The 15,429-nt window shown below is 40.2% G+C and overlaps 1 protein-coding gene across 3 annotated transcripts in view; it reads left to right on the forward strand.

Moving 5' to 3' along the window:
- The window catches only part of stxbp4 (syntaxin binding protein 4), a 36,119-nt gene extending 21,845 nt beyond the window's left edge, over positions 1-14,274 (forward strand). Inside the window, exons 14-21 of one of the 3 annotated variants that reach the window (XM_081600199.1) lie at positions 266-390; positions 854-943; positions 1,072-1,137; positions 4,297-4,476; positions 4,641-4,757; positions 4,848-4,897; positions 7,975-8,111; positions 14,199-14,274. In XM_081600199.1, the coding sequence (XP_081456325.1) occupies positions 266-390; positions 854-943; positions 1,072-1,137; positions 4,297-4,476; positions 4,641-4,757; positions 4,848-4,897; positions 7,975-8,111; positions 14,199-14,260 (827 nt within the window). In that variant the 3' untranslated portion in view covers positions 14,261-14,274. Of the gene's footprint in view, positions 1-265; positions 391-853; positions 944-1,071; positions 1,138-4,296; positions 4,477-4,640; positions 4,758-4,847; positions 4,898-7,974; positions 8,185-8,256; positions 8,349-14,198 lie in introns of those variants that run through there. The other 2 variants (XM_081600200.1, XM_081600201.1) reach the window with 2 other exon arrangements.
- Positions 14,275-15,429: the final 1,155 nt, after the last annotated feature.

A 15,429-nucleotide genomic window follows, 5' to 3' on the forward strand; every position in this document is an offset into this window, starting at 1 on the left:
CTGTCAAATAAAACCTGTTCTATAGGATCGGGCCCAGAAAAATGCAAAAAAAAATAAAAGAAAAAAACCCTGGTTTTATTTGAGATCTACTCTTAAATGAGCTTCATAAGACAAAACAGTTTTGTTACTGTTTAAACCTATTCAACTGGCACCATAAAAACTTATTAAAAACAGATTAATGCAGTTATAAAAAAAAAAAAAACCAGGTGAGATTTTTCCAAAGGGCACGTTCTGTTGAACTCTTCCTTTCTATTTGCGCTTGCAGACTTCGAGAGCCTGATCCGGGAACTGTTCAAGCCTCAGCTGGAGGAACTGTTCGGCACCCAGTCCAGCTCCAGGTTCACGTCAGACGACTTCTCCAGCCTGCTGGAGTCTCCAACCAACCCACCGGTAACGGCTCAGGCTGGGATCTGCGGACTAAAACTCACATAAAACATCTGCAAGCTTCGTTTTAGGTTTTTTGAATAAAACATCTACTGACATCTTCAAAACAAAAAGGACATCTTCCAAAGTGAAATAATCCATATCACTTTAAAAAGTAAAATGAAATATACTTTTTTTTTTTTTTACTATTTAAGTTAATAATGAGACCGCTAATAACTTCTGGGATTTGTCTAAAACTTCACACACTGGCTTTTTAACAAAAACGCCTACTAACTTTTGTTAATCTTCAGAGAAAAGTTACAATTTAACGACTTCATCCCAAAGTTGAAATTGAGATTTTAAATAGAAAAAGACAAAAATTACAAATGTGTACCAAAACTTTAACCCCTCTGACAGTGGGTCCTCCAGTAAGAACCTCAGGGATATTTTTACACCAGACATTCCTGATTTCCTCTGTTTCTTCCTGCAGCCGTCGCTGTCAGACTCGGACGACCTGGAGGAGATGGAGAAGTTGAGGAAGGAGCACATTGAGGCTCTGAAGGAGATCAAGACACTGCAGGTGACCTCGCTGAAGTCTGATAAAATGTTAGAGGATTGTGGTGAAACCTTCCAGGTTTGATTCTGGGGGCGAGGGAGAAAAAAAAAAAACAAACAAACTAAAAAACACATTCTGTTTATTTCCAATAGGAGCAGCTTGTTGAGTCTCAGAGAGTTCACCATGAGCTGGAGGATGAGCTCAACAAGGTCAAACAGGTCAGTCTAATCTTAACTTTCCCCCCTCACCTATTGGACTTTAGAGAAATATTTGCTTTTAAATAGAATCGCCTAGTTTTAGTTTTCCTTTAGTTTTCCTAAACTAAAACTACCTGAGGCTCAGTTTAGTAGGGACACGAATCGTCTTGTTTTATATTTGAGGATGTAGAAGTGAGATTTCTTCATTCTGTTGTTGTGGGGTTTTTTTTTTCCTCTTCTTGCAACACAAACTCAATATGAAACGAAATCACATCATTTTTGTGTTTTGAAGGTGGTGCAGGAGAGCTGTCTGATAAATTTAGATTTTTCATGACTCTGAGTGTTTCTGTAAAAATAGATCAGCAGGTGGAGCCTTCCACTCACACACACACACACACACACACACACATGAACATGAGAGTGTGTGAGTGTGTGAGTGTGGGAGGTTGAGTTGAACCCACTCAGCGGCTGGAGGAGTGCGAGGCCTCCATTCGCTCATCTTTCGGGCTCTAAAATAGTTCCTCCTCCCGTTTGTTCTGATTCACAGCTGAAGGGTCTCGCCCTCGTTCGCTCCCACTTCGCCGCCTCTCGGCTTCTGTAGTGTTGCGTAAATGGATCGATATCTAGATTTAGACACAGCTGACAGATGTAGGAAGCCAGCGGAGGTTCTGGCGGGATGTTTCCGATCTGTTGGTTGGACAGTCGCAGGAGAGACGAGGAGATTCTTGGCAGCACTGAACATGAACTCTGAGTGCATCGTTATAATGTTTTCCCAACATTAGTCTCATTGTAATTGCATGTTATTTTCTTTTTTTATATGATTATTGACATGTGGGTCATTAGACAGTGGTGTCCAAATGTTTTGCAACCAGGACCAATATTCGGTTGAGAAAACTCGAGGGCCACGCTATAAAATTAAAACAGAAAAAAATCGATTCTTTGAGATATTTGTTGTTTTTATCTGCTTGATAATATTCTAATTAGACAATATTTTGATAAATCAAAGTAGTCTACATTTTGTAGAAAAGGAATCTGCAAGTAATGGATGACCCAAAACATATGGAGGGTCCTGGACAATTGCTGTACGTTTTGGGATTTACTGTCATCATTTTTTCTTTTCCTTTTTCTTTTTTTCCTTTTTGAAACAAAGGTTGCTGGCTTTAGCAAAGTATAATCATTGAAAACAGAAACATTGTTATTAAAAGACAAATACTTTGTCTTGTAGATAAATAAATGTTTAAGAAGATTTTGTGTGTAAAAAAATCTCAACTTAATCATGGATTCGCTCCATTCTTGAATTGTCGACCATGAGGCCAAACAAAATCATCCAGAGGGCTTCATATGGCCCCCAGGGCCACGCGTTGGACATCCCTGCATTAGACAGTTCACCAGTCTTTCACAGGATAGACAACTTTGAGTCAACTTTGAGTAACCAATTAACCTAAAACTCGTATTTTGCTCTGTTAGTCACCAGATTTACGAAATTTTTAAGCAAAGAAAAACATCTTTTCATCTGAGCTAATCCAGGATTAGCCGTTGTCATTCTGTTATTGTTCCGGTTGCACAGTTTGTGCTTTCTTTTTTTTCCCTAATTCCTCTTTTTCCCAGTGAGTAGCGGGTTAGTGTGTTGACCTGCTTGTTTTGACCTTGCAGCTGGAGGTCAGCCCTCACGGGCCCTCGAGGCAGCAGTTGGAGGCATAGACCGTCATAGCAGGGTTCCTGCAGTTACCCTAACACCCCCCTTGCAGCTCAAGTGCATTCTGAATGGCCTCTGCACAACAAACCCAGCTGAAAGAGTCTAATTTTAACACCAACAGTCGGTGTGTTCCAGCAAACGGCTTGTTTTGAAACCAAATATTCAGCACAAACAAGCTGAAGCAAATTCAAAGATAGACCACAGAGTTTATCATTCATTTTCAAAGAGATTAAGGGCAAATTGTTAAGAAAAAGATGAATAAGTAAATTTAATATCTCGTGAGAATGGGAGAGTTGAACAGAATTGATGCTTCCAGATTTTTGAAGGAACAATTTTCGTATGGTCGGCCTTGAAGTGATTGTTGAATTAAACCGACATTGAAAGTTTCCTCTCTGACTCAGCTGTGATTTTCAGAAAACCTTGTTGACTCATAGTAAAAGCCCCTGTGTCCTGCGGGTCAAAAGTCTAAATATCTTAAGTCGACAATTCATGTGCTGTGTGCTGTTTCCTTTCAGTCATAAAAAGGAAGTCACACACAGCACATAAACTAAGCTTTACACGTTTTCCAACTGAGTTACACACCTCAGGTATCTTTGGTTCATTAGACAGTGCTTACTGAAATAGTAAAGCTTTTTTTTAAAAAAATATCTATATTGTGATATGGATTTATCTCCGTATGAAGGTATGTAACATTTTCTTTGACTTATAAAAGAGTACATTTACTTGCTTACTGTGTTTAAAAAGTCTCCTTTTGTTATTTCCTTTTCTTGGTGTTGAGACATTTAATGTAAAATAACAATAGTGAAAATGGCTGTCTTTTTTTTTTACAGCTTGATTAGATCATCACACACCTGGTGCCAGGTTTAGCAACAGTTTGACCAGGCCGTTACACCTTCATTCTTTTCTCTTTCAGCCATTCTTTGGTAGATTTTCTTCTGCATTCAGGCGTGCAGACGTGTAAAAATTCAGTTTTTCAGAGTCCCACATTTCATTCTAGAATAACACAGAGGAGTTCATGAACGCCTCTAGACCTGCTTTAGCAAAACAAACCCCTCATATTTTCTGTGCTTATTCTTAAATCACAAATCAAGCCAGCTGTTTTTCTGCATACACGAGTTCTCAAACTCGCTGTTGTAAGGTCAAAGAAACTTCCCATAGCCCCCGATTCACTTCAGAGCAAGTGTGCAAGCAGTCTCGACCTGCAAGTCAGTAAGTCAGCCGATGCAGGGCTTTGATTTCTTCGTTGGACATCTCAGAGGCGCGACAACATGAGGTTGTCATGAAATTTGTCTGCATCATAGTTTTAAATATTTGTGAAATAAGCCAATGACTACAAGACGCTCAGATGTTGGTAGCCTGACCAACATTTGAAATTTAGGCAGATTTATGAGCAAAGGTGGACCTGCAAACCCTGTTGAGCGTTCACTGGGCAATTTGTTTGCCTGAAGACTTGATGTTCCACATTCATCACGTTTTCTCTCCAGGAAGCGAAAGTGGGAGCAGAGGAGAGTCGGACTCTGAGGACCCGGATCCAGCTGGCCGAGGAGGCCCAGAAGCAGGCCAGAGGGATGGAGATGGACTACGAGGAGGTCATCCACCTGCTGGAGGCTGAAATCGCCGAGCTGAAGACTCAAAGGGTGGAGCATCCAGCAATGACCAAGAAGGTAGCCAATCACAGAGTCATCATGGTGCTAAAAGAAATCCTTTGTGTTAAAACGGATCTACTGGAGAAAATATCATCCTACTAACAAATTACATAAAGCTCTGTACAATATTGACAATTAGTTTAGTTTTGTTGAGAGACGTGAATTTTTACATTCTAACCTAGGAGGAAGCCGACGAGCTTAAGAAGAAGGTGGCTATTCTGGAGTGTCAGCTACGGAAGAGTGAAACGGCCAAAAAGGGTTTTGAGATGTCAACGGGAAAGCTACTAAGTTTTGTGGAGGTGAGAGGGTTAAACCAAACCCTGAATCTAAACCTTGATCATCGTTGTGGAGTTTACGTTTCTTGTTTTGCTTTTTGCCTTTCACTGCAGAACGTTCAGGACTTTTTGCTGGAAAGTCACGGACCCACAAAGAGCTACAGGTATACACTTCAAAGCCGTCTGTGTGTGTGCGCGTGTGTGTGTGTCTCAGAGTGACAAAAGGTTGATTGGCTGCCTGCTATTCGTTAGAGTCTGCACTAACGAGTCCGGTTCCTTGGGGGAAACGGTTGCCGTAGCAACCAGCAACCTTCATCTCTACATGTTAGTTTTGCTCGTCGTTTTACAGTTTGTGTGCATGTGTGTGTACCTTTACCACCGTGTTCTGCTTTGTTGCTGCTGATATACACATGTAGCGTGTGTTAAGGCAGTTCTACATTAAATATACATACAAGTCATGTACAGATGGGAAAATATGTAAACAAATGTTTGAACAGGAAAAAAATCCCATAAATTTTTTTTTTACTTTTTTTTTTTAAATTATTATAATTTTGTTTTTCTCTGTAATATAAAAAAAAACAAAGTCAGACAATTATAGTGATGGGACTGATAAAAAAATAAAGTATTTAAGCATTCATTTTCTAAACAGCAACACATGTAAACATGTAAAAACTAAATACTTTTATCCTCATCTAGTGTTTGTAGTTGAAAAATATATGCTTGAACCAATTTTAGTTTTGTTTAAAGTGTTATTACCATTTTCTCATTAAAATTTTTCAAAACAGATACAAATCAAAGGAAATTATCATGGAATTAATAAATGTGTTCTTATTTTTCAAATTCTTAAAAAGGTAAAAAAAAAAAAAAAAACTGTTTTTCTTATGTCTTCATAATTCGTTCTCCGTATTTTTCATTACTCCAAAGTTTCGTTTTGTTTTTTTAATAATGGACTTTGGTTAGGTAAATTGTTTCCTGCACATTAACACAGGGTGTCAGTTTCTCTGTACATCAATGAAATAACAAATTAACAATTTCATTAAACATCTTTATGACTTTCAACAAGTCTAAACGAGGTTCAGGAAAGTTCCCTTTGCACGTTCAGTCCACAGGAAATAAGTTAGAAGTAAAGGCAACTGAGACGTGTTTCTCAGTCATGTAATGACGTCTCCAGCAGAGAGCCCATTAGTCTGGGCTTCGCACACACTCAGTGGTCCGGCTTGGCCCACTTCAGCTCAGGCAGAGCACCGGTTGGCTCCCGGTAATGGGCTCCCGCTGTGAGCGGCGGCATTACGAAATGTCTCCACCAAGTAAGAGGTCACCAATCACTCTTCCCTATCCAGTTATTGATCTTTATTTATTAACCACCAACACATAACCCTGATCACCACAAAACATGCTAACGGGTTCACTTCATAATCCAAAATTGCATAACATTCCCTTGTCTCTTACAACTTTTTAAGATTATAAATTATCTTTCGTCTCATTTCCTTCTCTCCTTCCACTTCCTCACCGCAGATCTGTTTGTGCAAGTTCCTTATCCTGCTATTTATTTTTTGTTTTTAACGTTTCTGATGTTGTGTTGTGATGCTGGTGTCCCTTTTGATCTGTTTTGAGTTTTCCTTTTCTTATATATATATATATATATATATATATATAATTTTTTTTCCATCTATGCTCTTATTCACCTGTTTTAAACCTGCTTATTTTCATAATCTCTCCTGTTATTCCTCCCTTTTCTCTTCTTATTTTGCCTGTTTATCTTTCATATTTCCTTCCATCTGCCCTCATCCTTTTGTTCCTCCACCGTGTTTTGATCCCAGTTTATCTCCCTGAGAGCTTGTGTAAGGTGGACTCTGTAAATCCGGTCACTTGGTCATGCTATTAAGTCATCCACCTATGAAACCTCCTGCCAGCTTCTTTTATTTCATTGCAGGTCAGTGGGACACCTGAGCTTTCATAACTGCTGGACACTCTACCCCCCATAGCGGACCCCCGGTCCTATTTCTGTTATTTTTACTCTCTGGTTTGTTCGTTTTCTAGGCCACTCGTTGTCTGATCCATAGATTCAATAAAGGAAGTATTGTTAAATTTCTTTTTTTTTTTGTCAGAAATAAATGGCCTGGTCTAGCTTCCTCAATGTCTTTTTGTATTCTGACACAGATTAAAGTCATATTTCCTCAGAGCTCAGTTCAGAATCAAAATTAGTTTATAAAAAGAAAAAAAAATCATCAGAGAAATGATCTATATTGCAGTTTAACTTCTGCCTGACTTCATCAGGTTAGATGTTTGTTGCACAGGTGCAACAAACATCAAACTCAAAGGCATCACTGACAGGCAGCTGAAGGTTTCAATGCAGGATGGACACAATAACAAGACGTATGCTTGGAAAAGCAAAGGTGAGGCTTCAATACTGAAAAGTGTCTTAAATTTTAATCAAGAAAGGAGGTGTGAGCGACATGTTTTACTACACTGTAAAAAAAACCAACAAAAAAAACACCTGTAGAATGTACCCCCAAAAGTTGAGGAACAATTTGCACTGAATCTGGTTGGGTAGGTTGCATTTCAGTCCCAATTACCTTAAAAATAAAAATTGGAAGTAAAAATACATTTTATTTTTGCTCCTCATGTTATGCTATCCTTTGTTATGTTATGAATCCCACCCACAGCGTTTGCATTCAGTGCGCTGCCTTTGTTTACAGTTTGATTTACTTTCGTCACCCCACCTTCTTTATTTCCTCAACAGGTTAACTATCTATGTCTCTATTTGTACTGTAACACCAGGATTCAAACCATCAAGCACATAATTCTGCCCCAATCCATCTAGAATTTTGGGTCTTGTTTTGGTTGGTCTTGGCCCTTAGATCTAAACTATAATCCGGAGTCCCCAAAGAAAATCCTGGCTTGCTCTGCAAGAACATGCCAACTCCACACAAAAAAGGAAAACTTAACCCAGCACCCACTGTGTTACCAAAAACAAAACTCTTATTAGTTTAAGGCCTCCATTCTGTGCCTCGCTATGATTAATGCTGCCTGCTATCTGTTTTCAGAAGTGATAATCTTAATCAACCTTGGGAGAAAAAGAAAAGTCAATGGTGTCCGATGTAAAGGAATCCTTTGCTACAACCATCAGTCACTTTTTTACTGTTTTGTGGTCAGTTTGAATCCTCTGGGAGTATTTCCGGGGGGTCTCCTTGAGTTGCACTTTTTCCCTCCGCTGACCCCGCCTCGCCTGTTTTCGCAGCTCCGGAGACGTCAAAGCCGGCTCGTCGTCCCACGGCGTCCCCCCTCGCTACAGGAAAAGCCCGTGGACCGCCGCCACGCTCGCCCAGGAGGCGAAAGAGCTCACGCGGTCCGTCAGAGCCATCCTGGAGGTGGACTGTAAGTGAGAGGTCTTCCTCTCCTCCTCTTCCTTCTCCTCCTTCTCCTCTCCGTCTTCCGTGCCGCCCCGCATGCCGCTCCCACCGGACGAAGCTGAAGGCTGCCACCGTGAGTGACTGTCCTCCCCCTCCCCACCCCATTTCAGTGCTGACCTTCTAGAGGAGCACCTCCCGCAGGACACTGGACGTCGGCGGCCTCGTTCTCTCCTCGCTGCCGCTCCTCACCTTCTCGCCTCCTGCTACTGGAATTCCATGCGGCAAACCTGCATGACACGTGCTAGTCTACAGCTGTGTTTCTGCATATCAACATTTTAACCAACCAACAAACAAAACAAAACAGAACAAAAAAAGCTGCGCAAGAACATTCTTGCAGAAAAAAAACCCCAACCTGATGGACAACATGAATGTTTCAAAGTTTGACCCCCTGATCTGATTTTGCAGCGATCAGTCGGTGGAACTCCGGCAACGTTGGTGTGGTCCTCTAACTCTGACCCATCTTTTCTTATCGGTAAGCACCTTCACCGACCCGTAGAGATCAGAAACCTCAGCATCACAGTTTAAAAAATAAAAATAATAAAAAAGAACGGTTGCCATACTCCGTCCAGAACCCACACGCGTAGGATCCAAGTCTCTGTAACTTTCTGTCACTGTTAATCTGCTCAGTTGTTTAGCTTTGTATCTTAGAGGTTGAACGCTCGTGTTAGTGCAGTAGATTAGCCGAAGAAGACGAAGCAATACCGTGAAGCGGCACACGAGGAGAAACCCCAGCTCGCCTGATGTACCCACAGATGCCGGGGAGGGAGGGAAGCCGTGACGGCGGTGGGAACGCTTCCGTCCCATCTGGAATTATCAGCAGTTTTTTCCTTTTCAGAGTAAATCTTCAGATTCAAGGTCAATGGACCATGAGTTGTTCTTTGTAACCAGCTTTGTGAAGCTGCTTGCTCTGTTTGACCAGCTGGGCTGTGATTGATACAATCAGATGAAATAAATATTTTGATTTGAAAAACAAAAAAAAACTTCTCCTGGTTCTTCAGGTCATTAATAACCCGTAGATCTGGGCTTCTTCTGAGTCGAAATGGCCAAAAATGTAGAAAGATGAGTTGAAATCAGAATATTTGCTACAGAGGTATGTGAATACATCGAATCAGAACAAGTGTGGGTCTTTTTACTTACTTTTCTAAGACTATTATGTGCCATTTCTATCTTTTTTCTCCCAACTGACAGTTCTCCAAAGACCTGTGGCTCCAAATCAGCTCCGACTGTTAACTTGTCTAGAGTTATTGTGACCAATCAACTCAGATGGCCATTAAGTGTCAATGAGGTGTTTGATGTGACATACTGATAGTGATAATATTTGATTAAAACACATCTTGAACCCAGCAGGAAATCGTGGCACATCTCAAAAATGTTAATGTCTTGTCAATTCCGAATCTACAAAATAGACATTTTCACTGCCTCAGATTTTCAAAACACATAGAAGTATATTAAAATAACTCCAAAATTGTTCAACATTTTCATCAAGTGCCACTAAAATCTAACCCAGCACTTCTTGATTAACACCTTTGACCGTTATCTCAAACTGAAACAAGAGGAAATAAATTGGACTGAGCATCTTCTGTTGAGCACAATACGACTTTTCTACAAACACGATCTCAGAATTAGTCGAAACGGTGAAGGAGACGTGGCGTGCCCGAGCGTCGATGGCCTTCGAGCCTCATTTGAACCGGAGCTGTAGGTTGTTGCTGTCCGTGGCGCGGATTCTGCTGTACATCGGTCCCGTGTGCTTCTCCAATGAAACGTTGATGACAACTTTGTTTATGTCTGTAACCAACTGTAAAACTGCATTAAAACTATTTTAAAAGAACATATTTAGCAAGTTTTATAGAGGAATTCCTGGATTCATCATGAGGTTGGTCATAAAACACTACGTAGAAGAAAAACTGCTGTTTGATTTGCACGGAAATTTTCTGGGTTCTGTGGCAGATGGGGGTGTTTATAAGTGAGCTTAAGAAGATGCATTGCCTTGCATGAGCTGAAAAGGAAAAGCATACTTGTCAGGAACAGAGCTTGGAATAATAAATTTCCTCGGCAGATGCTTCACCGATGCACTGGTGAGAAGAGATGGACGCTAACCTTAGCGTCACAGAGAGAGAGTCACTTCCTGGTCGAGTTAAGTCCGACCAATTAAAAGACTACGATCCGTTTTTGTCCTGTGGCGTAATGTCCTGTACTTTATTTTTGAAACAATTAGAAGCAACGCCCTTTTATATAAGAGACAACAACTAAAGCTGCGAGGGAATAGTTGAGATTTAAATTCAAATAAACCAAATTGAACAAAATTTTGCACTGGAAGGAAGGAGCCAAAACCAAACAGCTTGAGTTGTTTCAGAACTCAGATCCTCATTCTAAACTCGATCCGACGAGATAACCAGACCTATCAGACAGATCTGAAGCTTATGACATCGGAAAGCTTACAGGTAACACAAGTTGGTCAGGGTTACGTAATATTGGAGAGAGTGTTATTTAAGCTACTAAGCAGAAGCTGGGACATTGTTGTTGTTTTTTTCTTTTGAACTATCTGCATTGAGAAGTCTGGAGTGAACGAGTTTGCCGCACCTGAAATGTGTTTCCGAGGACAGAGCTACAGATGGATGACAGGTTGTCATGGCAATATTTTTCCCCGTCTCGTTCTTCTGTGGATCCTGCTGAATATTTTGCTTCCTGTTAATTGCCCAGTTGTTGTGAAAATGTGACTTCCTGCTGCGACCAAGAAGACTAACAAGTTGATCTGAATTGGGCGATGGCCACAGTGGAAAGAGCACAGTCAGTGCTTCTGTCTCCCAATCCCAGTCTTCATTTAGGAAGAAAAAAAATGGCAAATTATGTAAATAGGAGACTAAACTTCCTTTTAGTCGCTTAAGAGTGTGTAAATTATGTTAGCCTGTAAGGATAACCGGTGAAAACACCTCAATAGCGCTACGACAATTAAACCGGTAGAAACTGCTGAAGGATAAAGAAGTCCTGCCAGCAGCCTTAAGATTCTAAAGCCCAACCTGTTTCCAGGCAACAAGGGAAATGTAATCTGCAGCACAGACCATGCTGAGTATTGTAGCACATATACTTTCCTCTATGGGGAAAAATTCACAATGACTGACTGCTTATTTTTCTTTATCATCAATGAAGAAAAAACAAAAGTATCCACTCCCTTCTCTTAGGTTCTCCTTATGGTGTCAGGATCAGTTGCAGGGTATCTCTCTTAATGCTGGTTGTGGTGTTACTTGCCTATTTTATTATGTTTTTAAAATCGTAAACGGATTTTAAAGTCGTCATGTAACGACCGGTAGGAAGTCAAGGCCCAACTTCGCACCTGTTGCTGAAACGTCCTGCTTTCCAAATGTGCACCTCTGTCTAAAACCATCGTCGACAAAATGTGTCGGTGTCTGAATGTGAGCTGCAAAGGCTGACCTACTTTCTGCGCGAGTCGTGCTCGGTCTCACAGTCCTTCCTTTCTCCCGATTTATCCACGAACGCCGAAGGACGTCTGTGGGACTAAGACAACGGCAGGACGCCCACGTCTTCCCCAGCAACGCTCAAAAATAACATTTTAGGTGAAGTCCGACCGATCCGAGCGAAATCCACGAGATGGAATCTATGTACAGCTTTTTAAAAAAAATTTATAAAAAATCATCAGGAATCTGTTACAGACAAAATATAGAACATAATTTTAAGCACATCTGGAATAATTTAACAACTTCCAGCTGCTTCTGCTCATTTATTTTAAAGTCACAATTAGCTTTTACGGCAGAGAATAGCTATTGTCTGTATTTAGAGCTTCACTGAAAGGAGGGGGGAAAAGTGAAATTGGTCAGTATTTCAAACCAGGAAAAAAAAAAAGGGAGTAAAAACTGAAAAGAAGACAGAGAGCTGGAGTAGCAGCGTGGTCACTGACAGCTTTTTAAATCAGCAGATTTGCCTGATACTCAACAGAAGGTGTAACGCATTAAGTCACTGTATGTAAACTGGACGAACCTGCTGAACTCTGCTGTCTGCCGCATTAATAATAAATGATCATCTCTAAGTGAAGTCATTCCTGTAGAAACGGGTAAAGGAATGTTGTACCCTAAAATGTTCGGAGCAGAAATCCACTTTTAAATCTGCAGTGAAACTATTATTCAGTCCCTTTTGTTTTTTTTTTTTTACAACTGTTCTGCTCAACACCATGAATCCAGAAATGATTTCTGCATCGTTTATTATTGGCTTTTCATTATTTCTTAAGGGATTCTGGAGTCGTTTTTTAGACACAGGGAGTTTCAGTCAACCTGACATATGAAACTGAATGACTAAGAAAAACAGCTTAAGGGAGGAACCGGTGCTGGGTCAACAAACGCAGCAAGCCTCAGACAAAACATCTGAAGTTATTCTCTTGCATAGCTGCTTTACTTGAAATCAAAAACAAACGTGTGAGAACAACAATTTTACACAGCAGCTTAACATTCTGCTTTATTAAACACATATCATTGTTGTATTAATCCCACGTCTTTTTTCAGACCATGTAGAGCATCAAGTGTCAAACTCGAAGCTATTTCTCGGGCCCTCTAGACACTAAATGGCCACAGAACGAGAACTTAAAGAGAGCAACTTTGTTTGCTTAAGTATTATTCCAAAATCAAATGAGTATTTATTTGTATAGTGCCAAACTACATCAATGTAAAAGTATTTTAAATATTAACTTTTAAGCAGTGAATGTAGAGAACGCTACAATATTTTAACAGTTTAATAGATAGTTATATACTGTCACAATTGGCCCCTTGAGGACAGAATTAACTTAATTTAGACCGAAAATAAAATAAGTTTGACACCCCTAAAGTAGTGGATAACTCTTAACTCCTTCAAGACGTATGGAGGATCCATTCGAGGATGATTGTTGGGGGGGAAACGGATTTAAAAAGGTGTTAGCATATTAGCTGTTTGTGTGACCCGCCATTACCAACCGCCTCAGGTCCCTCTGCCTCGCCAGTGAAACGTATGATGGTTAGTATTCAGAGCAAAACAAGGCCAGCTGCACCGCCATCTTTTTTTTTTTTTTTTTTTTTCCGGTGTTGAGAACTTCATTGTTGCTTCTGTGTACTTACGTGTCAGCTGCTGTTCGTAGATGCAGGGAGGCGATGGAGTTCCTGGAAAACTTGAGACAGAAGGGACTGAAAAAAAAAAAAGACTCCGAGTGATAAAAAATGACATGAATTCTGAGACAGCTCGTTCACGTTCTCACATGCAGCATGAAGAAATGATGAGAGAAGAGTTCGCATGCATTCATTCATGTATTTCAGCGGCTGCAGTCTCAGTCATTTGAACTGCCGATAAGGAGGAACTTAAATTCAGCAGTTTATCAAACAAAAATAAAGGAGAGAGACTGAAAAATCAAACCGGAGCTCTTTATTTATTTTATTTATTTATTTTTTTAAATTATTATTTCTTTAGCTTGTTTTCTGAAGCTGTGTGCACGTGTCACATTATGATAAAAATGACATTGAAACTTAAAATTTCAAAAAATAAATTTTTTTTATTAATGATTGTATTCATGCTGAAAATACATTGCTTGCATTCTTGATGTCATTTGTTTGAGGCAACCCCCAGGAAGTAAAAAGTTGAGTTTGTAATGCTTTTGTTGCAAAAACCATTTATTTCCATTGTGATTCATTCCATCCAATCAGCACGCCCGTTTCTCATCCAGCAACCACACCCTCATTATCCACGCTCCTGTTTTTCTGTCACTTCTTCCCGTTTGTGTCATGGTCATTTATTACCTATCCTAGTTTTTTTGTTTGTTTTCTTTCGGTTTCCCGTATGCTTTTCATATTTTTGCCCTTACATTGGTTTAACTTTGTTCTTTGAGATTGTCTTTAAAGTATTTTATCTCTGACTATTTTAGAAGCATTGTTGTTTTGTGTCCTCTGAGCATTTCGTTTTCATCCATTGAACATGTTGGCATAGAAGAAGTTGGAACACAGCAAAATGTGGAAACACCCTAAAGGTGTAAGTACTTTGAAACAAAAATAATTATCAAGATGTTTTATTGTCTCCCTGCCAGGTCCGCCTTATGGCTGGGAGCAGGCCTACACCACAGAAGGAGTCATGTACTTTGTCAAGTAAGATCCCAACATCGGGTTCCTAAAAAGAAAGGAAGAAAAAACAAAAACACAGCAATTCTTCTTCATTTAGGTTAAAAACACCTCCTGTCTATTTATGGCAGGCATTGTCCAACAACTTTCCTTAATTTCCTGCTGGTTCTTGTATAATCAGACCTTGACAGAGCAGGATCTGATTTTTAAACCTGTTCGGATTGGACCGGATTAAGAGCGGAGATGTAGGATGAATCACGCTCTGTGGATTTAACTCCAGATGGGATTCCACAGTTCTCAGAAAAAAGGAAGATGATCTGTAACTGAGAACATTAAAACACTGAATCTTACTAAATTTGCTGGAAGCCAGAAAGTGAAACCATTAAGACTCCAGAGAAACATCACATTAATGCTGCCGCTGCTGATGCAGATCTGTGTTTGGATTTTTGATTGAGTGTCATAAAGCTCAGGAAGCAGAACCGGATAAAATCCCCTTCCCACTCGTAACTTCAACTTGTCTGGAGTATCAAAAACAGTATTTATTAACCTAGAAACCATCTGCTTTATTAATCGGGGCAGTCACATGACCCAGACGACATCATGGAGCCTACCTGAAGCCGCCACTGCCACCGAGCCGCCTCCAAAGGAGGAGGCCTCGTCGCCGGCGCCCGAATCCAACGGAGAGGAGACAGAGACGCAGCAGAGTCCAGCTCTCGAGACCAACATGTAGGAGCTCAGTCATCCATCCTGTCATCTCCATCATTACTGAATTCTTCTAGGCGTTCTCCCTGCAGAATGCAGCTGCTCATAATCCTTTGGGGGTTTTTTTTAAACGTAAGGTGAATTTTTTTTTAAGCCAAATTTGATCCAAATGTAGACGCATTGTTCAAGAGACCTGTAAAATAGCTTTTTTTGGAAATCAAAAGAGGATCAAGGACCTGCTTGATTACACTGGGGTCAGCGGCCAAAAAATAGTCTGAGGTTTTCCAACTGTTTCAGAGTCATTTTGATGAGCTGAATCCAAAAATCACCAAAAATGGATGCAATATGAGCGCCAGAAATGCGTTATCTGTTCTCACATCTGGACCGGTTTCCTCAGAATCTGGGATCAATGATGTAATGTTCAATTCACATGTACTTACCCTTATCAGTGTTTATTATTCAATTTACAGAAATCAAAGTTTGTAACATTTAATTAAT

Source organism: Poecilia reticulata, chromosome 19 (assembly GCF_904066995.2).
Source record: "Poecilia reticulata chromosome 19, P_reticulata-male-v2, whole genome shotgun sequence".
NCBI classification, from domain to species: Eukaryota; Metazoa; Chordata; class Actinopteri; order Cyprinodontiformes; family Poeciliidae; genus Poecilia; species Poecilia reticulata.